At 39.3% G+C, this 25,211-nt stretch overlaps 1 protein-coding gene and 1 long non-coding RNA gene across 8 annotated transcripts in view; both read left to right on the top strand.

Moving 5' to 3' along the window:
- Positions 1-4,294, top strand: part of LOC123385998 — a 32,965-nt gene extending 28,671 nt beyond the window's left edge. For all 7 annotated transcript variants that reach the window (XR_006599368.1, XR_006599369.1, XR_006599371.1 and 4 more), the window contains one exon: positions 4,030-4,294. This is a non-coding gene — a long non-coding RNA (uncharacterized LOC123385998). The remainder of the gene's footprint in view (positions 1-4,029) is intronic.
- An 11,621-nt stretch (positions 4,295-15,915) lies between these two features.
- Positions 15,916-16,950, top strand: LOC101099470 (olfactory receptor 4F3/4F16/4F29-like). Its single transcript, XM_003987313.3, has one exon. The coding sequence runs from the start codon at positions 15,916-15,918 to the stop codon at positions 16,852-16,854; it is 939 nt and encodes a 312-aa protein (XP_003987362.3). The 3' UTR covers positions 16,855-16,950.
- The last annotated feature ends 8,261 nt before the right edge of the window (positions 16,951-25,211 follow it).

Raw genomic sequence — 25,211 nt, forward strand, 5'->3', positions numbered from 1 at the left:
TTTGAGGCTGAATATGCAAGCCTAAGCATCATTTTAGCCTATGTAATAGTGGACCACACAATAGCTTTAGACTTTGTATTAGCTAGCCAAGTAAGTTATGTTTGTGCTTTTGCCAACACTTTTTGTTGCACTTGATGGAAGCCAGAAAGAACACTTAATGTGTAAACTGAAGAAGATGGTTTATCTGGCTTGCCAAGGTAGGTAATTAGATGCAAAGGTACATTGTTTAGGCTCGAGTTTGCTAATTTACAATTCTGTCTCTGAAGCATTCTGCAGTGTTTCATAATTATTCTGCTCTTGAATTTCTGTGCATTGCCACTGCAAGTAATTTCCAAAGTTTTAAGGGCTGCTGTATAGTCGTATCATACCACATGACCCAACAACCCATCCATCAACAAAAGGAGCATATTGACCGGTTCCTAATTGGACTCCACACTATTGTTTCTGTGACATCAATGCCATCTAGAAATTCTGACGGTGATGTAGTCAGGAGTGAGGCTACTTTTTTTCTGACCCTCTGGATTGGCAAAACACAGTCCTCAATCAGTCATGCATGACTGAGAACTAGAACAACCATCTCCACCAATTGTGTAATTGTAACCAGAACATCTTGTGATTCACATTGCACTTCCTTTATTTTTGCCCCAGTCTCTTGCCTTGCCTGTATCAACTGTGGCTTTAAAACACAATCTCAAGATTTGCCCAGTTTTTGATAGCCTGTTTTAATAAGTATGAATGAGATCGACCCTTATGCCGTCATCACCTTGTTCCCACTTTCCCTAATTAAGTGCTACTGTCTTAGTAATATCATAGCAGATTTTTTTTTATTGGACAAGGGGATTTCCACAGAAAATCCTCAAACTTAGTAATTAATGATTGAAAACATTTAGGAAATTACTAAGCTGAGAATAGAATTAATATAAAGTAATGCTTGTCATGTGAGTTTTCACATTCATCTCTCTTTAGAAAATAGTAGAAGGATGAATAGCTATTTCTTTGACTTTCTCATATCAGAAACCACAGTAGCAATAGCCTCAAATCAAGATTCAAATGGGGGCGCCTGGTGGCTCAGTTGGTTAAAGGTTGGACTCTTCATTTCAGCCCAGGTTATGATCTCCCATTTGTGTGTTCTAGCCCCATGATGGGCTCCCCACCTCAGTACAGAACCTGCTTGGGATCCTCTCTCTCTCCGTCTGCCCCTCCCCTACCTGCAGGCACTCTGCCTGTCTGTCTAAAATAAATAAAAAACATTTATTTCTTTTACTTATGGGGGGGGGTGGCGCTGGGAGAGGCAGAGAGAGAGTCCGAAGCAGGCTCTGCACATGTGGGGCTCAAACCCATGAACTGTGAGATCATGACCAGAGCCAAATCAAGAATTGGTCGCTCAACTGACTGAGCCACCCAGGCCCCACTAAATAAAAATCTTTAAATAATAAAAAAAAATTCCGTGGAAGCAGACAGTGTCTCAAACTTGTACCTGTACTTTCATCTTCTTATCTTTATTCGATTTCTAACTGTACAGAATCAACTTGTGTCTGTCTTTGAGACAAGAGTTCTTCCTTTATTGAAATCAGTTGCTCTCAGTGAATTTTTAGCTTTTTTCTAACACAACAAACCTGAATTCCTCAACTTAATGATTTAATGAATAACTCAGTTTGTGATAACACAATTCAACTATTCTTAAGAACTCTAAAATCTAGTGTATGCAGAATGCACAAATTAGCCTAGAATGACAAAAGGCATCTAGCCTTTTTAAAAAACCAACAAAACTTCTCATTCATGCAAACCTTCTGTTTAGCTGCATTGCTTTCATAGGAGTATCTTTCAAACAAAAGTTAAGGTGTAGTCCTCATCTAAAAAGGGATAAATAGATTCAAAACGGAGTATTTTTAAGCTACATTCTTAAGGCATCCCATCAATATCCTTGGCTTTTAACCCACTTCCTTTGCCAGAAGAGGATTTTTGTTGATTTTTCAGGCTAAAACGAGAAAGATTTTATCAGTTAGTTTATGTTTTAAGTCAGTCTTTTCTGGTTAGAGGCCTAAAGATTTATTTGGTAATTTAGTTTTACTCTTTCTTCTCCTTCATGTCGTTATTACTTGTTATGTTTTCTTTTCTTTTTGTGTTTAGTTTAATTTCAAGTTAGTTACCATACAGTGTAGTATTGGTTTCAGGAGTAAAACTCTGTGTTTCATCACCGACATATAACACCCAGTGCTCTCCTTAATGACCATCCTCCCCCACCCCATCCCTCCCGCAACCTCAGCTTGTTCTGTGTATTTAAGAATCTTATGGTTTGCCTTCCTCTCTGTTTTTATCTTAAATTTTCTTTCCCTTCCCCTTTGTTTATCTGTTGTGTTTCTTAAACTCCACATGTGAGTGAAATCATATTACATTTGTCTTTTCTGACTTAATTGACTTAGCATAATATATTCTAGTTCCGTGTAGGTTTTTGCAAATGGCAAGATTTTATTCTTTTTGGTCTGTAATATTCCATTGTGATATATACATAAACACAGCATGTATATATCATTGTGTATAATATCTATGCATATATCCATATCTGTCTGTATATACCATATCTATACCACAGCTTCATTATCCATCAGACGTCTCTTTAGTATCTTGTTTTTAGCTTATTTCTGTGTTTTATCGGTATGAGCCTTACCTACTGGCAATATCTCTACTGGTTTTTAATTTTCTATAGTTACGAATGGGAAGAAGTAACCCCCAACTAAGGTATTCATTACCTGTAAATTTCTAGGCAAGTGGGAAAGGAAAAGGGGAGAAAATTGTGATTGTAAACAATTATTCCTATAGCTGCACCAAGAGCTCCAAAGGCAGGGAATTCAGTTATTTCTTGTAGCAAGAGAAAGAACAAGGGACAGGAAGGTGAATATAAAGATACGTTTCCCATATTTTTTATAGTTTGTGCTGCGGTTTTTCTGATTAGGGTTCTTCTAGTCTCTGCATATGCACTTTATTTATGACTGTTTTGTCTTGAAAATTTGGCAATTTTATGTATATACATTGTTTTTGAATAATTATATACATCTGGAGCAAAATAATGCCACCTCAAGAAGTTGTGACTTGACAAATTATAGAGATAGCTCTTCTAGATCACCTCCTCCCCTTACTTCACACTCAACTTCTGTTGGTGCAGAAAGAGTGTTGGAGGTGAAGGCACTGAAAACACAGTGACAGTGTTCTGTTTACCTCCATTATATCACAGTCAGAGAAACTTGAATCATACTGGGTCAGCCTCAGGACTGAGTTTATTTCATGAAAAACATACTCAAAGCACATCACCTTGGGACAGCACTCCAAATGTCCTTGCAGACTAGTTTCTCTGCAGGGAGCCAGTTAGATTTGGGCAGTGAATGAGGAAAGGAGAATTTTTCCTCTCCTTTGACTATCATTTGATTGCACTGCAGGGAAGACTGTTTTTTGCGTGTGTTTGTTTTTGTTTTGGTGTGTATGTTTTGTTTTCTGTTTTTGTCTGTTTTTAACCTCAAATAGTTGTTGCTCTGGGAAACAGGTAAATACTGACTAGTAGGGAAAAATTGAGAATGGCTTGGAAATGGGCAAAGAAATGACTGGGTGCCCTTTCCATGGAATACTGGGCATTGGCTAGGGGATCCTCTGGGATTATGTGGTTCTATAGGAATGTGGGCCTTTGGCTTTGATTATGCTCTTAAAAATTTTTTTTTAATCTTTATTTTTGAGGGAGACGAGTATGAGCAGGGGAGGGGCAGAGAGAGGGGGAGACACAGAATGTGAAGCAGGCTCCAGGCTCCCTCCAAGCTGTGAGCTCAGGGCCTGATGCGGGGCTGGAACTCATGACCTGGGAGATACTGACCTGAGCCTAAGTCAGATGCTTATCTGACCTAGACACCTGGCGCCCCCATTTGAATTGATTTTAACACATGTTAGTTTGCTTGTTGATTAATGACTCTGTAGGAATGTCGTGATTTTAGCATTTTGAAAATTCTATTTGCACTTCTCTATTCTGTCCGACCGGCCCTGCAGACACCTGTGTGTCCTAGACTCGGACGCCTCATCTGCAGCGGAGCACAAACAGCGAGCCCAGCCGCTTAGGGCTCACCTCACCCGCCTACCCGGATGCTGCCAACCCGGTCAACCAAATTCAGAGATTGCTTTCCCACTATGGCATGGATCATAGACTTTTGGCTTGAACGCACTTAACTCCTTTCCTTCCCATTTCCTTTGAACTACTATCTTTCATTTTTCTAGTCTGTTGCTGGATTGGATTCAATAAAATGTTTCCATTCAACACTGTCTGCTGTCTCTTGATTTTCTTTTTTATTTCAGCACACCAGCAAGATACAAATCGAGACTAGTTAGCCTCTAATTAGAGGCACAGGCAAGTGTTTGTTCAAAATGACTATAGTAGTGCCTCCCTGAACAAGTTGGAGTTTTCATTGAGACATGACTCAGCACATGCTTGTTAACCTAAGCGAAGGGGCTACAGCTTGTTCATTTTCAACACTCCTGTGATTTTTATTTTGTGTTGTCCCTTATGGTTCAGGGTGGTCATTGCTTGTGATTTTGTTTTGTTCCTTAGAAATTACTGTTCCTATTTTCTTTTCTCAGTTTCTAAAACTGCTTTTAGATAGAGAGTCCTCTAAGAGTTCCTGAGTGGAAGAATACAGCTTTTCGCAGCATCATATGACCCTGGATCCTTACCCAGTAATTTCGTGAATTTCCTTTTCTGTATCCCATCGATGCTTCCAGCAAATTTACAGGGGAAAAAAACCCAACAAAACAGACTGTTTCTATCCCGAATTAGAGATTAGCTGCAGAGATGGGAGCTGTCACTGAAGCCCTGAAGAAAGGTTTCTAGCTCTCAGTTTTTGATGTACCTGTGATTCAGTGCTAAGCTGGTTTGCTGTAGTACCCTGTGTTGGAAGTTACTATCTGAGTGACAGATGGCATATTCTGAAAGAAAAGGACTTTGGTGTTCGACTTCACTTTACTTACATGGTTTAGGGCTACAAAGAGAATGGTGAATTTAGGGGCTGAAGTTTTGTGAGGAGCAAGAAAAATCTATGAACCTTACTGGTGACTGATGTACTTATCACAGAAGTATTTAGGTACTTTTATAGCTTTAGTGAAACCAAATTCTAAGAACATGTTGAATTATCACTTAAATATGCCATTCTCTGTGACTAATCTGGTTTCCTGATGAAATGATTACATCATAGGTCTAGCTTCTTTTCAACGACCATCAGTAAAGACAGCATCTTAAAATAAAAAAAATAGAGTATATTTTATAGCTTTACTAAGCTATTATTGATATGTCACTTTGAAGTATACAGGGTGATAATCTGATGCCCATATGCAAATCAATAAATGTGATATACCCCACTAATACAATGAGAGATAAATATCATATTATCATCTCAATAGATACAGAAAAAGAAGTAAACAGTCTTCCACATCCTCTCCAGATTAACAGCTCTCACCAAATGGGTATACAAGGAATGTACTGAAGCTAATAAAGGCCATTTATGATAAAACCATAGCAAACATCATACTCCATGGTGCAAGTTTGAAACCTTTTCCTGTCAGATTAGGAACAAGACGGAGGTACCCACTGTAGCTGCTGCTTTGCGACACAGTGCTAGAAATCCTAGCCATGGCAAATAGATAAGAAAAAGAAGTGAAAGACATATAAATCAGAAAGGAAAAGTAAATTGTGTATGTGTGCAGATGATAAGAGTTTTTTAAATACAGAAAATCCCAAAGACTCTACCAGAAACTTAGAACTAATAAATGCGTTTGTTTAGCGATGTTGTAGGATACAAAACCAATGTACAGAAATCACTTCATTTCTTACACTGAGAACGTACAATCTGAAAAAGAAATAAAGGAAATAATCTAATTCACAATAGCATTGTTATGCCCAGAATTCGTGATCCCCAAAGACCACTAGGGAGCTGAGTCCGATGCAAAAGCAAAGAGCCTTTATTCGAGCTAGCTCGAGCTCAATCCCCTACCTGCACCAACACAGCGGTGAGATACCAGGGAAAGAGAGCGAGTTTCAAAAGGACAAAGGTTTTATAGGGTCTAGGGGCAGACGATTGGCTGGGGAAGGGGCGTGGCCTCGGCCGATTGGCTGGGGAAGGGTCAGAGTCCTGTTAGGCAGGTGAGGGAGGGTTTACTCAAGGGGAGGAGGTGTGGTCAAGGTGAAGGACACAGAACAAGATGGAGTCGGCTGGTGTAGGCCCGCCCTTTCAGCATCAAAAGAATAAGATACTTAAACATAGGTTTAAACAAAGAAGTAAAAGATACATACACTGAACATTCAAAGCAATTGATTATAGACATTGAGGAAGACACACAAAAAAATGGAAAGATATCTTGTGTTCATGGACTGAAAGAATATTTTAAAGTGTTTAAAGTTTATCATTATAATTCTATTATGATTAATTCTATACTTCTATATTTTCAATGCAATGCTTGTCAAAATTACAATGGCATTTTGTTATTACCAGAATAGAAAAAACCATCTTAAAATTCATATGGCAAAAGATCCTAAATAGCCAAAGCAGTCCTGAGAAAGAAGGACAAAGTTGGAGATCTCACACTTCGTAATTTCAAACTTTATTTCAAAGCTATACTAATCAAAGTAGTATGGTGCTGGCATAAAAACAGACACATACATCAATGAAATAGAATCAAAGGCCCATAATAAACCCCTGCATATACAGTCAACTAATATTTGACAAGAATACTTAATGGAGAGATGATAGTCTCTTCAACAGATGGTGTTGGGGAAACTGGATAGTCACATGCAAGAGAATGAAGTTGGACCCCTCTCTTACACAAGTAGAGAAATGAACTCAAAATGGATTAAAAACTTAAATATACAACCCTAAACTGTAAAACTACTACTAGAAGAAAGCATAGGGAAACATCTCAACATTGGTCTTGGCAACCATTTTTTGGATAGAACACTAAATGACAGTAACCAAAGCAAAAATGAAGAAGTGGGACTACATAAAACTAAGAACCTTCTATATAGGAGAAGTAAAGCTTATAGAATTGGAGAAAATATTTGCAACAAATTACAAAGGGTTACTACCCAAAATATACACAACTCCTAGCAAAACAAAGAATCCAATCAAAAAATGGGCAAAGGAATGAATAGACATTTCCCCAAAGACATACAAATGGTAATAGACACATGAAAAGTTGCTCAGTATCACTAATCATCAGGGAAATGCAAATCAGGTGGTATCTCATACCTATTAGAACCGTTATTATAAAAAAAATAAGAGATAACAAGTATTGGCAAGGATGTGAAGAAAATGGAACTTGCGTGCACTGTTGGTGGATGTGAATTTGTGCAGCCACTATGGAAAACAGTCTGGAGGTTCCTCTAAGAATTAAAAATAGAACTACCATATCAGGCAACAATTTCACTTGTAGCCATATACTTGAAGGAAATGAAATTACTAAGTCAAGGAGCTATCTGCACACCTGTGTTCATTGCAGCATTATTTACAATAGCCAAGGCATGGAAGCAACCTTAGTGTCCTTTGGTAGAGATATGGATAAAGAGGCTTTGGTACACACACGCGTGCGCGCGCGCACACACACACACACACACACACACACAGAGGAATATTTCTCAGCCATCAAAAAGGGAAATCCTGATTTTGTAAGGGTATAGGTAGACCTTGAGGCATTCTGCTAAGTGGAGTAAGTCAGGCAGAGCAAGACCAATACTATCCATTCTTTGTTACGTGGAGTTTTGAAAAGTCAGACTCCTAGACACAGAGAGTAGAATGGTGATTGCCAAGGACCAAGGGGTAGGGGAAATGGGATGATGTTGTCCAAAGGGTACAAACTTGCAGCTATAAGAAGGATAAGTTCTGAGGATTTAATGTATAGCATAGTAACAATAGATAACAATTTTCTGTGTATAATACAGTAGTTTTGAGTGTAAATCTTTTTTATGGTGTTTATTGATTTGAGAGAGCACATGTGTGCATGCACATGACGAAGGAGCAGAGAGAACGGGAGAGAAAGAATCCCAAGCCGACTGTCAGTGTAGAGCCCAACATGGCTTGATCTCACGACCGTGAGATCATGACCCGAGCCAAAGTCGAGAGTCGGTGGCTTAACTGACTGAGCCACCCAGGCACCCTGAGTGTAAATCTTAAATGTTATCACCACACACAAAGTAATGATAGTGAGGTGATGGAGATATTAATGAACCTTATTGTGGTAATTATTTTATCACTTATGTGTATTGAATCATGCTGTATACTTATTAAACGTACACAGTATCGTATGCCAATATCTCCGTAAAACTGTGAAAAAATTTAGGGTATCTGTAGGTACTTTTGCATAGAAATTCTAGTAAGATTGCTGAATTACAGATGTAACACTGGTTAATGTTCAACAGGCCATAAATATCTGGGGTTGTCTGTTTGACTGGACGGAAAGTGTGTGTATGTCTACTGGGCAAAAATCTGTGAGGAACAAAGGGAACTTCACTATGTCTATATCCTTTAATTAATACTTAATAGTGAGATAAATGAAATACATTCTCCTAGATACTCCTTGGATGGCCTTAGGCATCATGTAGTGTGGAAAGGACAAACACCAACGGTTTGCCTCCAGATTTTGTACTTTTCTATGTTTATTGGCCTTTTAATTTTTCTTCCTTTATGAACTGTCAATTCATTCTGTTTTTTGTTTTCTACTAGTTCGGCTTATATTTATTTACCAGAGTAGAAGAAGGTATCTGTAATGATTAATTTATGTGCTATTATTGAAAATGTATTTTATTTTCATGTTTTTCATATTTAATATATTTCAAATCCAAGAAAATTATATTCAGAGTCTTAGTTTGAATGTAATAATCTTACATTCCAATTCTATTTGGAATTGGAATTTTTCTATTTTTCCAATTTGCTGCACTCTGACCAGTCTTTGGGTTGGTTTCCTATTGTTTCTCAGGGAAGGAAAGTGTGCTATCTCCATCTCTCTGCCTTCTGTTCTAATCTGTTTGTACCCCAAGTGTTCACATCCTTCTTCATTATTCTGAGCCTTTCATATTTACTCATGCTTGCTGTTCTTATTTGTTGTTTGGACCTTTGAACACACAAAGAGACTTCGTTGACAAAATGTGTCAAGATTTCTAAGTTCTACAACTGTTTTCCTGAAAGTTTTGGAGTTTTTTCCCATTTAAAAAACATAAAATACATTTTTCCTTTCATTAGAGATTTCCCTGGGTTATATAATAAAAAAGCTAAAAAGGATGTAATAAATAAACTAGTAGCTCTTTATTTTGTATAAGAAAATCCTACACCTGTTTCCTCCCTCCCTGATAATCCTGTGAGACCGTTCCCTTGGACTCATGACCTCAGGCTGAGAATCCCAGAACTCTAATGCATCATTTGGTCACCACCTTGTGCTATAGCTAAATTAGGAGCCTTTCTCCAAATAGCAGAGGTTTGTTTAGCATCTTGTCCTAGGGAGGGTGAGTGGAAGGATATGGGCAATGCTTATGCACGGGAGGAAATTCAGTGTGTGGAACTCCTCTGATTCCCTGAGCCTAATGTTATGAGATCTTTTGACAGATTAGGTAGGTGGTGGTGGTGAAGAGGGGCGGAGGGGTTGGTGGACCATACTCTATAAGAAGACTCTCCTTCATAGGTTCCTATGCTTCAAGAGAGGAAGGGTATATGAAAATGAGCAGAAGTAGGAATTGTACAGGAGGGAAGAGTTGGGGCAACTGTGTAGAGAACAGTATGGGAAAGAAAGTGAAATCGATTTTTCCAGCTTTATTCAGAAATAATTGACATACATCACTATATAAATTTAAGGTGTAGAATATGATGGGTTGGTTTATGTATATTGTGAAATGACAAACACGGTCGATTTAGTTAATATCCATCTTTTCATAGGTTAAATAAAAAGAAAATAATTTTCCTTTTGATGAGAACTCTTAGGATTAACTCCCTTAGGAATTTTCTTGTAGATCATAGAGCAGTGTTAACTATAGTCATAATGTTGTACTGAAGTTGCTTTTTAATGGGAATCCAGATTTGAGAACGAAGATATGGGAGAAAGAGTAAAGTATAGAGTTATCACAGGCTTACATTACTGTACCTGTCTTCACGATCTCTGATCTGTATTGTGTTTTCTCCAGTTGTCAGCTCATCTGTGGCTCCGCTTGCTGCATTGCCCAGTATGTGATTTGGTCAAACAATTTCAATGTGACCTCAGTCCTCCAAGGATCTCTTTCTTTCTGTCTGTCTCTTTTTTTTCAAGGGAATGCATTTAGTTTGTTATCAAGTTTGTTATTTTAATTCCAGCTTAGTTGTGCAGTATCATGTTTCAGCAGTTCTGTACATTGCTCATTGATCATCATGATAAATGTATGCTTAATCCCCTTCACCTATGCACCCATCCCCTCACCACCTCCTCTCTGGTAACTGCCAGTTTGTTCTCTATTGTTAACAGTCAAAAGGATATATGCACTCCTGTGTTTATTGCAACATTATTTACAATAGCCAAGTTAAGGAAACAGTCAAAGGGTCTATATCTGAATGGATAAAGAAGATGTGGTAAATACATACACAATGGAATATTATTCAGCCATAAAAAGAATGAAACCTTGCCATTTGCAACAACATGGATGGATTGAGAGAGTATAATGCTAAGCAAAATAAGAGAAAGACAAGTGCCACATGATCTCGCTTATATGTACAATTTAGGAAGCAAAAATAATGAACAAAGGATCTCTGACTGTTTTGATACCCCATTCTCCTTATTGTGCCAAATAAATACGCTGCTCTAAAATTCTGGGTATCAGTTCGTGAACATTTCTGAACGGTGTCACAAAAAGATTTCCTCTGGCTTTTGTCTAAGTTTGTGATAGCCAGCTTCATCCAGATCCTCAGAGTTGTTTGGAACCTCTTTATCTCATTACTGTAGATTTCTGTCACTCTACAGGTTTTCTGCACATAGCATATTGCCTTATCTCCCCATTCCCCCCTTCCCAAACCTCTTCCCCTAGATGATTGACATTATTTGTCAGTTCCTATTTGACTTTGCCACTTTGGCACCATTGGTTATCTCCCTAAAATCATGATTTTCTCTGTTTTGATTTTCTCTGCTCTCTTGAATGGCACCAGTGATAGCTCAGCCCTAAGTCTATGGCTTTTACTTAGTCTTCTCAATTTGATCACTGGTTAGCATATGAAAGTGAGCCATTCCTTAATTCTTTGACGTTCCTTTCTACCTGATTTTTGTATATAGAAACAGGGCTTTAAAAGGTAGATAATAGGGGAGCCTGTGCTGACAGCTGAGAGCCTGGAGCCTGCTTTGGATTCTGTGTCTCCTCCTCTCTCTGCCCCTCCCATGCTCATGCTCTGTGTCTGTCTCTCTCTCTGTCTCTCTCTCTGTCTCTCTCTGTCAAAAATAAATACACATTAAAAAAATGAAAAACAAAGGCAGATAATATGTAAAAATCGTAGTACTAGCAATATAATAATGATGATGAGAAATACTATGTATTTGTTCTTTTTTGGCCATGCACGTGTCCTCCATTAGCTTTCTTTTATCTGTTCATATGTTATCCTTTAAGCAAATATTTCTTTCTCATGACGTCAAAGTTTGAATGGCTTCTGCGTTTTTGTCTCTAGCTTGGATGTTTCTTGTCTGTCAATCACCATGACTTTTTACGAATACATGCGCCAGACTTTGGTGAATCTTTGTCTACCTCCAAAACTTTGGTGGATTTTGCTTTTTTTCCCCTATTCTAATTGGCAACCACCTTTGTCCCTTCCCTTTAACTTGTACACTAATATGTAGGTTTAAGTCTTGGATCTGCCACAAGTAGCTATAAAACCTTGGGTAAGTTAATTTATATATGTATTAAATGTTTATGTGGGTGGGATAGAATATTTTTCTGAATAAAATGGAATTCTTTCCACATTTATTGAAATATAATGACCTATAACATTGTGCCAGTTTAAGTCGTACTTTTTTTTTTTTTTTTTATGCTTGGTTAAAATTTATAGCAGGTATCATTGTTTTAGACCATGGACAAACACCCATATTTTCTTGATGTAGTCAAGACAGCACTGGATTTGGAACCAGAAGACCTGGTATTTGATTTCAAACTAAGCAACTATGTTTTTAGGTAAGTTACTTTTTTGAATTTGAGGTTTTTCATCTATAAATGAAAATAATTCTATCAGATATATCCACCCCTACAGATAATTACAAGCATCAAATGTGTGAAAGTCCTTAGTAAATATGCACCATGAAAATAATGTATACTTTTCCAGCTCTAGGATTGCATCATTAAATATTTTAGAAACTTTTAAAATATGGTGAAAAGAATCATCATTTTTTTTCTGACTTTAACAATGGCATGGAAGATGACTAGTAATTATATCGTGAAGCCTGGAAAATGGAAACTGTAAATTTCCTGATATGTTGGCTGTTACTGGAACCTGCCACCTCACGCCCGGTCTTCCCTTTCCTTTTACGTGCTGCTTCTTGTTTTCTAAAACTTCATAAAGTTAAACCATGAACCATTATTCGAGTTGAGATGAGGCTTGCCTATTCCCAAGTAGAAATTTATAGCAAGAATACCAGGCATCCTTTGGGGAGTGATTGGGAACTATGTTAATGCTTAATTTTGAATGTGAAGAGTTCCTTTATGCATGCTGGACTTCATGGAAAAACATGGTAGATGAGAAAAACAGAAACTGAAAAATGATGGACTTGAGAAAATGGTTGCACTTCAGAGAAGTGTTATTCACTAAATAATCAGGATATCCTTGCTACTTATTTTGTATTTTAGGAAACACAAGAACCAGAAGAAATGGTCCTTTTCCTCTTCACACTTACAATATATTTGAGGAGAGAAAATCTGTAATTGAAACCATGAGGGGGCACCGTGGGTAGCTCAGTGGGTTGAGAGTCTCATTTCGGCTTGGGTCATGATCTCACACTTCGTGAGTGGAGCCCCACATCGGGCTCTGTGCTGCTGGCTCTGGGCCCACTTTGGATCTTCTGTCCCTCCCTTGCTGGTGCTCTCTGTCCCAAAAAGAAATAAAATGTTAAAAAAATTGAAACCATTGAGGAATTATGATTAGTAGCAAAGGATTTGCTCTAATAAGAGAGCAGTTATTATCTCTTCTCAAAAGGCCTTCCTTTCCCCTCTTAGCTTATTAAACTCCTACTGGTTTTTCAAAACTGACAACACTTTCTCCTTTGTAAAGATGTCTCTGAATTTCACAGACTCTTAGGTGTCCTTCTTGGCCAAAAGTAGACATCTGGAATGTCTCCTATGATGCTATATATTGTGGTTTATTTTTAATGTGGCTAATTATTATTTTTCCATTAAGGTTTAAATTTCCTGACTTGTAGGAATAAGAGAGAAAAGACGTTTGTATAAAGTGTAGTTACTAGGAAAGTGTTCATAGAGGAAATGGGATTTTGATTTACCTTTAAGGATGGGTAAGGTTTGGAAAGTTCTATATTGTACTACCCTACACTTAACCACTAGCTATAGGAGGCTGTTGGGCACTTGAAATGTGGCTAGTGCAACCAAGGAAATAGGTTTTTAATTTCATGTAACAACCATATGGAAGGAGTGGCTGCTGTTTTGGACTAAGTAGATCTAGGTTTGGCATACTTCTTCTCGCTTTATCATTTTTCTAGCATATGGAGTCTGAAGTCATTTGTAGACTAGAAAACCTGGATTCTCTGTAACTAGTTGTTCTTTCCTCCCTGGACTACTGTTTTCTCCTTTGTAAATTATTAGCTTGGACTAGGAAATCATGAATGAGTAGTGGGATAATAATTTTTAATGTTTATTTTTGGGAAAGAGAGAAAAGAGTGTGAGTGGGGGAGGGGCAGAAAGAGAGGGCGGCACGGAATCCAGCACCGAGTTCGAACTCATACACTGCGAGACCATGACCTGAGCTGTGGACGCTTAACCGGCTGAGCCACCCAGACGCGTCTGTGGGGTATTTTTATGACTGATTTCACTCATCATGTACAACTGAGGTGTGCACATGTGTGCATATATAAATACACATATTAAAGGACAAGGGGCACCTGGGTGGCTCCGTCAGTTGGGCATCCTACTTCGGGTCAGGTCGTGATCTCATGGCTTGTGACTTCGAGCCCCACATTGGGCTCTGTGCTGACAGCTCGGAGCCTAGAGCCTGCTTCAGATTCTGTGTGTCCCTCTCTCTCTGCCCCTCCCCCGCTCATGCTCTGTCTCTCTCCTTCAAAAATAAATAAAGATTAAAAAATTTTTTTAAATAAAAGGAAAAGCTTTGGAATCCATTTTTTTTTCTACTGCTAGGTTTTTCTTGCTCTTTCCTTTTGGTTCCAGTTATGAGGCTTTTTGTGCATTCACGTATCTTTATTTTACCAGTCCTTACTGTTTATTCTGCAACCTACCTCCCTCTTTTTTTCAGATCACCTCGCTTTTTAGCAACAAATCTAGGTATTATGGGAACCAGAGGGCTGGAGATGCAGAGTTGGACACACAGGCAAGAGAATATATCTCCTACATGGCAACATTTTAGTCTGAAAAAAATGGGTAACAAGTAGAGACATTCATGTAGTCACGCAAAATTAGGGGCAAGGAACTGTCAGACTTGGCATTGGATCTCAGACAATTGAGAGAATTGAAATGGAAGAGATGAGATAAGAAAAATAAAAGGCTTAAGGTTGATGGAAGGACGGGAGAGAGTCATGGTTATGTGGTAACTGTGACATTAGTGGGCATATCTTCATCCAAACTCCCAAAGCTTAGGGCTCCAATAGCTATAACCAAGGTCCACAAACGTCAGAGATTATAAAGACTGTGGACAGATAAATGGCATTGGCTTCCTTAACTTCCCTGACTTCCCATAACACCCCATTCTCCTTGCACATCTCGGGCGAGTCCTTCTAACCATCTTTCTAGGTACTTATACTTTCTGGGTTTCATGCAGGTACTCTGTGCCATCAGCATCTATTTTGCCCTTGGTCCTGGCATGCACCCAAGTCACCTCTATATCCTATGTCTGGTTTCTTTAGCTTGCCACTACCCTGTGGGCTTAGTGTGAATTGAAAAAGTGATTGTAGGTACTGGTATAAGACCTACTACAAGGGACATAATATGTGTCTGAGATGAGTTGAGGGTAAGAAATAAGACGACTTGAATGACTGAGGAATTGTTGTATGAACAGTTAAAATAGTTCCAGTGAGAGGTGCCTGGGTGGCTCAGTCAATTAAGCATCCGAGTTTGGCTTAAGTCATGATCTCATGGTTGGTGGGTTCAAGCCCTGCATCAGCTTGTTTGCTGGCACCATGGAGCCTGCTTGGGATTCTCTGTCTCTTTCTCCCTCTCTCCCGTCCCTCCTTCTCTGTCTCTCTCTCTCTTTTCCTCTCTCTCTGCTCTCCCCCTCTGGTGCTGTCTCTGTCTCTCTCAGTATAAATGCATAAACTTAAAATACTAAAAAAAAAAAAAGCAATAGCAGTGAATTCTGGCAAATGCAGTCTTTACCTCTTCTTTCTTTTTCTGTTTGTGTTGCATTGCACCACCTTGCCTGCCCCTCCCGATCCTTGCTATATACATCTATGTTTTCATATTTGCTTCATTTTCTTGTTTATAGATCCATAGTCCTGGCAGCCATGGTGTTAGGAATATAGCACGTGGAAGTGACTCAACTACTTTAGGTGACCCCAGGTAAAGTGCATATTTAATAATGACCCTGAGAAGGAATTGAGGGGATACTTTGTTTTCACAATGTGAATAGCCTTGATTGATTAATCATTTTAATGTGGAACTTTATTAACATTCTCATTTTAGTTTCTTGTTATTTTCTTTTGTCTGGAAACATTCTAGTGGATAAATCAATGGATAGAGCAAATCACTCTGTGGTGTCAGAGTTTGTGTTCCTGGGACTCACCGATTCCTGGGAGATCCAACTTCTCCTCTTTGTGTTCTCCTCTATGGTTTATGTGGCAAGCATGATGGGAAACTCCCTCATCATGCTCACTGTGATTTCTGACCCTCACTTACACTCCCCCATGTACTTTCTGTTGGTCAACCTGTCCTTCATTGACCTGGGAATTTCTTCTGTCATTTCTCCGAAGATGATTTATGACCTTTTCAGAAAGCATAAAGTCATCTCATTTGGTGGCTGCATCGCTCAAATCTTCTTCATCCACGTCATTGGTGGCGTGGAGATGGTGCTGCTCATCGCTATGGCCTTTGACAGATATGTTGCCATATGCAAGCCTCTGCACTACTTGACTATTATGAACCGAAAAATGTGTATTTTGCTTACAGTTGCTGCCTGGGTAATTGGCTTGACCCACTCTGTGATTCAACTGGTTTTTGTAATAACATTGCCATTCTGTGGCCCTAATGTGTTAGACAGCTTTTATTGTGACTTTCCTCGGTTCATCAGACTTGCCTGCACAGACACCTACCGTCTAGAGTTCATGGTCATAGCCAACAGTGGGTTCATATCTCTGGGATCATTCTTCATATTGATTGTCTCCTACATTTGTATCCTGATCACTGTTTGGAAACACTCTTCAGCAGGCACATCTAAGGCCCTCTCCACTTTGTCAACTCATGTCATGGTGGTGATTTTGTTCTTTGGCCCTTGCATCTTCGTTTATATCTGGCCTCACCCCACCTCACACCTGGACAAATATCTTGTTGTCTTTGATGCAGTTCTCACTCCTTTTTTTAACTCAGTCGTCTATACATTCAGGAACAAAGAGATGAAAGTGGCAATGAGGAAAGTGTGTAGTCAGTTTATTATTTATAGAAGGATTTCTTAAATGACACAAGTATTACAAAATTTCCTTACTGACTTGAAGTAACATTACATATCTATAGTTTGAATACCAGATTCAAAGTAACTTACTATAATTGAGTTGTCCCAGATTAAAATAACAAGGGTCTTAAAAAATCTTAACTGAGAAAGTGTGTTGCTGCCTATGGTTGGTTGAAGGAAGCATGTGGTGTAAAAACAAGTAGCTCCCAGAGAAGGACAATTGCTTGTCTCTTGGGAGACATTACCTTGATGAATTTACTGCAGTGTAGAATTGAAAATTGGGTCTCTTCAGTGTCTGAGTGCGTTACATAAGGGAATGCTGATTGATGCAAAATAAATTGATACTAGATAGGAATATACGTATATCAAGATGCCAATTGATTAACTTGCTGTAAAAGATCAGCAAGTGGTCTGAACTTTTATGTAAGCCTAATTGATTAATTCAGTGAAGGGAAATTTATGAGAAGTCAAGTGATGGAAGGACATTAATGAGGAGGGAACCGGAGTAAGAGGAGTCAGCTGGACACTCAAATAATCACATGAGATTGTGATGCCTTTGAGGATAGGTCTGCCATCAGAAGTGGAAAAAAAATGGATCCTTAGGCCAGGCCACCTTTCTGTCTGGACAGAGCTGGTTGGTCTCACAAGATTTACCTTTTGACTTTTGTTTGTACTGTGTTTCAGACTATCTAACTCCTATGTTCTTTAAGATTCGTTCTCATTTTTGTTTGTAACTAGCCAGGTTCTTCCTTTTTCTTCTTCTGAAATAATACTATTCCCATTGCATTTACAGGATTTGAGTCATTGCAAGCTAAGTTTTAGTTTTGGAGGTGTTTTGTATATGACTGTATTATATTCTATAAGAATGTGGTATTTGCATACATGGATTTAGAAATTTCCATTCATATCCACTTTAAGAAAGAAGAACCAAGGCTCATTCTCAGAGAGGTAGTACAAATAACTCTGAACCTTATGTATCCTTACACATAGTCCTTAACCAGTTAATCAGTATTCCTATTGTCTTGTAAGTGGCCCTTATTAATGAAATTACAATTTCACTTGCTAATTTGTGTTTTCTTTCGATTTCCATTGCTCTTTTTATCATTCATTCATTATTTTTGACACCCCTGATGGATACTTGGAAAACAGTTTAGTAGCTAGCACTTATACTCAGTCTCCTAAGATTTGTTTGGAAGTAGTGTTTTCAAAGGGGAGATTCCAGGTTTCTCTTTTACTGATTAAATAATGTTCAGTAGGCTAGCAGGGATTGCCAGATTCCTCTCTGATTTAAAAAAATTTCTACCCCTCCCAATCTTTTGCAATCTTTTGTCTGTCTGCTCTTCTATCAGGTCTGTATGTATGATAAGACAGATGCACCAACTGCATAGTACCTGAAGATTTTCTGTATCACTTAATTCTAAAGGTCATTCTTTGTACTCTGAAGAAATAACTACTTTTAGTGGACATCTAGTCTGTTATTTGCTCAAATCAGCAACCTGCTTCTCCTGGTAAATGTAGCTTTGTCTTGCCGTAACCATGTCATATGACTGGAATGTGACATGTGAATCCTACCTCTCTGACTACTTCTGTTTGCCTAAAGGATGCTTCTGAACCAAGTCTCGATGACACATCTCTTAGCCATAGTTGAAGGCTTCAGGTATGAGCCTCTGACCAAGATGGGCCAAATCTGAGCTTTTCCTCAGGATGGTAGACCCAAGAACAGAGAGAAAACAAGCTCATCCCTTTTTGAGCTGTGATATGGAGAAACTGCTGGCCATCATACTTCCTGCTGTCAAAAATCAAGTCTGGGATGCTGAAAAAATGTATGTGGAAAAAGACATAGGATTTACAGATAGAAGCTTGGCAGTAGCCAGTTTCTTGCTTCCAACAGTCTTTGGCATTCAGCTTCATTCTTGCCCACCAATGGATTTGGTGACCAGCTGAGCTAATAAATGGGCGAACACATTAACCTTCTTGCTTAAGTTTGTTTGAGGTGTGGTTTTGTCCTGTATAATCGAAAGGGTATTGATAAATACATTTCTGGTTCTAAGAAGAGTGTATTTTCCATGATTCTGATGTGAATTCCTCCAAGTTTTATTACTTAAGAAAGTACTATTTTTTCTAATACATTTTTTTTCTTCTAATAAAAAGAAAAGCTTCCTTTGAATTAGAGATGAAGTAGAAATCACCCATAAAATCACTATGTGGAGATAATTAGTGGCAGTATTTTGATATGCTAATTTGTAGTGTTTTTCTCTGCCTAAATAAAAATAGATATTTATAAAAGGGACATTTAATGGTCTCTGCATTTTATCCTGCCTGCCTTTTTGATGAATATTACATTCAGAGAAGTTTTTCACATAGTCAAATGTTGCAGTACAAAATAATTTTAAATACATACATACTACTGCATTATATGAGAATCATAATTAGATTTGTGATTCCTCTCATTGACCAATTAGATTATCTTTAATTTTGTGCTCTGCTTAAAAATTTATATATGGGAGAAGTGGCAAGATGGCGGCTTAGGAGGACGCTGGGCTCACCGCGCGTCCTGCTGATCACTTAGATTCCACCTACACCTGCCTAAATAACCCAGAAAACCGCCAGAGGATTAGCAGAACGGAGTCGCTGGAGCCAAACGCAGACGAGAGGCCCACGGAAGAGGGTAGGAAGGGCTGCGAGGCGGTGCGCGCTCCACGGACTGGCGGGAGGGAGCCGGGGCGGAGGGGCGGCTCGCCGGCCAAGCAGAGCCCCCGAGTCTGGCTGGTAAAAGCGGAGGGGCCTGACGACTGTGTTCCCACAACAAGCGCGACTTAGCGACTGGGAGGTCATAAGTTAACAGCTCTGCTCGGAAAGCGGGAAGGCTGGAGGACAAAGGGAGGGAGAGCTGCTGAGCCCCCTGACGACAGAGCTCAGCTTGGTGGGGAACAAAGGCGCTCGCCAGCGCCATCTCCCCCGCCCATCCCCCAGCCAAAATCCCAAAGAGAACCAGTTCCTACCAGGGAACTTGCTCGCTCCGCGCACCCAACTCTGTGCTTCTGCGGAGCCAAACCTCCGGCAGCGGATCTGACTCCCTCCCGCTGCCACAGGGCCCCTCCTGAAGAGGATCACCTAAGGAGAAGCGAGCTAAGCCTGCCACTCCTGCCCCCGTGCACCTTGCCTACCCACCCCAGCTAATACGCCAGATCCCCAGCATCACAAGCCTGGCAGTGTGCAAGTAGCCTAGACGGGCCACGCCACCCCACAGTGAATCCCGCCCCTAGGAGAGGGGAAGAGAAGGCACACACCAGTCTGACTGTGGCCCCAGCGGTGGGCTGGGGGCAGACATCAGGTCTGACTGCGGCCCCGCCCACCAACTCCAGTTATACACCACAGCACAGGGGAAGTGCCCTGCAGGTCCTCACCACGCCAGGGACTATCCAAAATGACCAAGCGGAAGAATTCCCCTCAGAAGAATCTCCAGGAAATAACAACAGCTAATGAGCTGATCAAAAAGGATTTAAATAATATAACAGAAAGTGAATTTAGAATAATAGTCATAAAATTAATCGCTGGGCTTGAAAACAGTATACAGAACAGCAGAGAATCTCTTGCTACAGAGATCAAGGGACTAAGGAACAGTCACGAGGAGCTGAAAAACGCTTTAAACGAAATGCATAACAAAATGGAAACCACCACAGCTCAGCTTGAAGAGGCAGAGGAGAGAATAGGTGAACTAGAGGATAAAGTTATGGAAAAAGAGGAAGCTGAGAAAAAGAGAGATAAAAAAATCCAGGAGTATGAGGGGAAAATTAGAGAACTAAGTGATACACTAAAAAGAAATAATATACGCATAATTGGTATCCCAGAGGAGGAAGAGAGAGGGAAAGGTGCTGAAGGGGTACTTGAAGAAATAATAGCTGAGAACTTCCCTGAACTGGGGAAGGAAAAAGGCATTGAAATCCAAGAGGCACAGAGAACTCCCTTAAGACGTAACTTGAATCGATCTTCTGCACGACATATCATAGTGAAGCTGGCAAAATACAAGGATAAAGAGAAAATTCTGAAAGCAGCAAGGGGTAAACGTGCCCTCACATATAAAGGGAGACCTATAAGACTCGTGACTGATCTCTCTTTTGAAACTTGGCAGGCCAGAAAGAATTGGCACGAGATTTTCAGGGTGCTAGACAGAAAAAATATGCAGCCGAGAATCCTTTACCCAGCAAGTCTGTCATTTAGAATAGAAGGAGAGATAAAGGTCTTCCCAAACAAGCAAAAACTGAAGGAATTTGTCACCACTAAACCAGCCCTACAAGAGATCCTAAGGGGGACCCTGTGAGACAAAGTCCCAGAGACATCACTACAAGCATAAAACATACAGACATCACAATGATTCTCAACCCGTATCTTTCTATAATAACACTGAATGTAAATGGATTAAATGCGCCAACCAAAAGACATAGGGTATCAGAATGGATAAAAAAACAAGACCCATCCATTTGCTGTCTACAAGAGACTCATTTTAGACCTGAGGACACCTTTAGATTGAGAGTGAGGGGATGGAGAACTATTTATCATGCGACTGGAAGCCAAAAGAAAGCTGGAGTAGCCATACTTATATCAGACAAACTAGACTTTAAATTAAAGGCTGTAACAAGAGATGAAGAAGGACATTATATAATAGTTACAGGGTCTATCCATCAGGAAGAGCTAACAATTATAAATGTCTATGCGCCGAATACCGGAGCCCGCAAATATATAAAACAATTACTCATAAACATGAGCAACCTTATTGATAAGAATGTGGTAATTGCAGGGGACTTTAACACTCCACTTACAGAAATGGACAGATCATCTAGACACACGGTCAATAAAGAAACAAGGGCCCTGAATGATACATTGGATCAGATGGACTTGACAGATATATTTAGAACGCTGCATCCCAAAGCAACAGAATATACTTTCTTCTCGAGTGCACATGGAACATTCTCCAAGATAGATCATATACTGGGTCACAAAACAGCCCTTCATAAGTTTACAAGAAGTGAAATTATACCATGCATACTTTCAGACCACAATGCTATGAAGCTTGAAATCAACCACAGGAAAAAGTCTGGAAAACCTCCAAAGGCATGGAGGTTAAAGAACACCCTACTAACGAATGAGTGGGTCAACCAGGCAATTAGAGAAGAAATTAAAAAAATATATGGAAACAAACGAAAATGAAAATACAACAATCCAAACGCTTTGGGACGCAGCGAAGGCAGTCCTGAGAGGAAAATACATTGCAATCCAGGCCTATCTCAAGAAACAAGAAAAATCCCAAATACACAATCTAACAGCACACCTAAAGGAACTAGAAGCAGAACAGCAAAGGCAGCCTAAACCCAGCAGAAGAAGAGAAATAATAAAGATCAGAGCAGAAATAAACAATATAGAATCTAAAAAAACTGTAGAGCAGATCAACGAAACCAAGAGTTGGTTTTTTGAAAAAATAAACAAAATTGACAAGCCTCTAGCCAGGCTTCTCAAAAAGAAAAGGGAAATGACCCAAATAGATAAAATCATGAATGAAAATGGAATTCTTACAACCAATCCCTCAGAGATACAAACAATTATCAGGGAATACTATGAAAAATTATATGCCAACAAATTGGACAACCTGGAAGAAATGGACAAATTCCTGAACACCCACACTCTTCCAAAACTCAATCAGGAGGAAATAGAAAGCTTGAACAGACCCATAACCAGCGAAGAAATTGAATCGGTTATGAAAAATCTCCCAACAAATAAGAGTCCAGGACCAGATGGCTTCCCAGGGGAGTTCTACCAGACGTTTAAAGCAGAGATAATACCTATCCTTCTCAAGCTATTCCAAGAAATAGAAAGGGAAGGAAAACTTCCAGACTCATTCTATGAAGCCAGTATTCCTTTGATTCCTAAACCAGACAGAGACCCAGTAAAAAAAGAGAACTACAGGCCAATATCCCTGATGAATATGGATGCAAAAATTCTCAATAAGATACTAGCAAATCGAATTCAACGGCATATAAAAAGAATTATTCACCATGATCAAGTGGGATTCATTCCTGGGATGCAGGGCTGGTTCAACATTCGCAAATCAATCAATGTGATACATCACATTAACAAAAAAAAAGAGAAGAACCATATGATCCTGTCAATCGATGCAGAAAAGGCCTTTGACAAAATCCAGCACCCTTTCTTAATAAAAACCCTTGAGAAAGTCAGGATAGAAGGAACATACTTAAAGATCATAAAAGCCATTTATGAAAAGCCCACAGCTAACATCATCCTCAATGGGGAAAAACTGAGAGCTTTTTCCCTGAGATCAGGAACACGACAAGGATGCCCACTCTCACCGCTGCTGTTTAACATAGTGCTGGAAGTTCTAGCATCAGCAATCAGACAACAAAAGGAAATCAAAGGCATCAAAATTGGCAAAGATGAAGTCAAGCTTTCGCTTTTTGCAGATGACATGATATTATACATGGAAAATCCGATAGACTCCACCAAAAGTCTACTAGAACTGATACATGAATTCAGCAAAGTTGCAGGATACAAAATCAATGTACAGAAATCAGTTGCATTCTTATACACTAACAATGAAGCAGCAGAAAGACAAATAAAGAAACTGATCCCATTCACAATTGCACCAAGAAGCATAAAATACCTAGGAATAAATCTAACCAAAGATGTAAAGGATCTGTATGCTGAAAATTATAGAAAGCTTATGAAGGAAATTGAAGAAGATTTAAAGAAATGGAAAGACATTCCCTGCTCATGGATTGGAAAAATAAATATTGTCAAAATGTCAATACTACCCAAAGCTATCTACACATTCAATGCAATCCCAATCAAAATTACACCAGCATTCTTCTCGAAACTAGAACAAGCAATCCTAAAATTCATATAGAACCACAAAAGGCCCCGAATAGCCAAAGGAATTTTGAAGAAGAAGACCAAAGCAGGAGGCATCACAATCCCAGACTTTAGTTTCTACTACAAAGCTGTCATCATCAAGACAGCATGGTATTGGCACAGAAACAGACACATAGACCAATGGAATAGAATAGAAACCCCAGAACTAGACCCACAAACGTATGGCCAACTCATCTTTGACAAAGCAGGAAAGAACATCCAATGGAAAAAAGACAGCCTCTTTAACAAATGGTGCTGGGAGAACTGGACAGCAACATGCAGAAGGTTGAAACTAGACCACTTTCTCACACCATTCACAAAAATAAACTCCAAATGGATAAAGGACCTAAATGTGAGACAGGAAACCATCAAAACCTTAGAGGAGAAAGCAGGAAAAGACCTCTCTGACCTCAGCCGCAGCAATCTCTTACTCGACACATCCCCAAAGGCAAGGGAATTAAAAGCAAAAGTGAATTACTGGGACCTTATGAAGATAAAAAGCTTCTGCACAGCAAAGGAAACAACCAACAAAACTAAAAGGCAACCAACGGAATGGGAAAAGATATTCACAAATGACATATCGGACAAAGGGCTAGTATCCAAAATCTATAAAGAGCTCACCAAACTCCACACCCGAAAAACAAATAACCCAGTGAAGAAATGGGCAGAAAACATGAATAGACACTTCTCTAAAGAAGACATCCGGATGGCCAACAGGCACATGAAAAGATGTTCAGCGTCGCTCCTTATCAGGGAAATACTAATCAAAACCACACTCAGGTATCACCTCACGCCAGTCAGAGTGGCCAAAATGAACAAATCAGGAGACTCTAGATGCTGGAGAGGATGTGGAGAAACGGGAACCCTCTTGCACTGTTGGTGGGAATGCAAATTGGTGCAGCCGCTCTGGAAAGCAGTGTGGAGGTTCCTCAGAAAATTAAAAATAGACCTACCCTATGACCCAGCAATAGCACTGCTAGGAATTTATCCAAGGGATACAGGAGTACTGATGCATAGGGCCACTTGTACCCCAATGTTCATAGCAGCACTCTCAACAATAGCCAAATTATGGAAAGAGCCTAAATGTCCATCAACTGATGAATGGATAAAGAAATTGTGGTTTATATACACAATGGAATACTACGTGGCAATGAGAAAAAATGAAATATGGCCTTTTGTAGCAAAATGGAGGTTACAATGGCAATCTCTAATTTATGCTTGTAGCAAAATGGAGGTTACAATGGCAATCCCTAATTTATGCTTCTTGGTGCAATTGTAAATGGGATCAGTTTCTTTATTTGTCTTTCTGTTGCTCATAATTAGTGTATAAAAATGCATCTGATATCTGTACATTGATTTTGTATCCTGCAACTTTGCTGAATTCATGTATCAGTTCTAGCAGACTTCTGGTGGAGTCCCTAATTCTCTCTGTAGCTTATG

The sequence above is a fragment of the Felis catus genome, chromosome B3 (genome assembly GCF_018350175.1).
Source record: "Felis catus isolate Fca126 chromosome B3, F.catus_Fca126_mat1.0, whole genome shotgun sequence".
In the NCBI taxonomy this organism is placed as follows: domain Eukaryota; kingdom Metazoa; phylum Chordata; class Mammalia; order Carnivora; family Felidae; genus Felis; species Felis catus.

Bases quoted from the DNA above. Each gene is read 5' to 3' on its own strand.
- LOC101099470 (XM_003987313.3), top strand. From the start codon at position 15,916: ATGGATAGAGCAAATCACTCTGTGGTGTCAGAGTTTGTGTTCCTGGGA.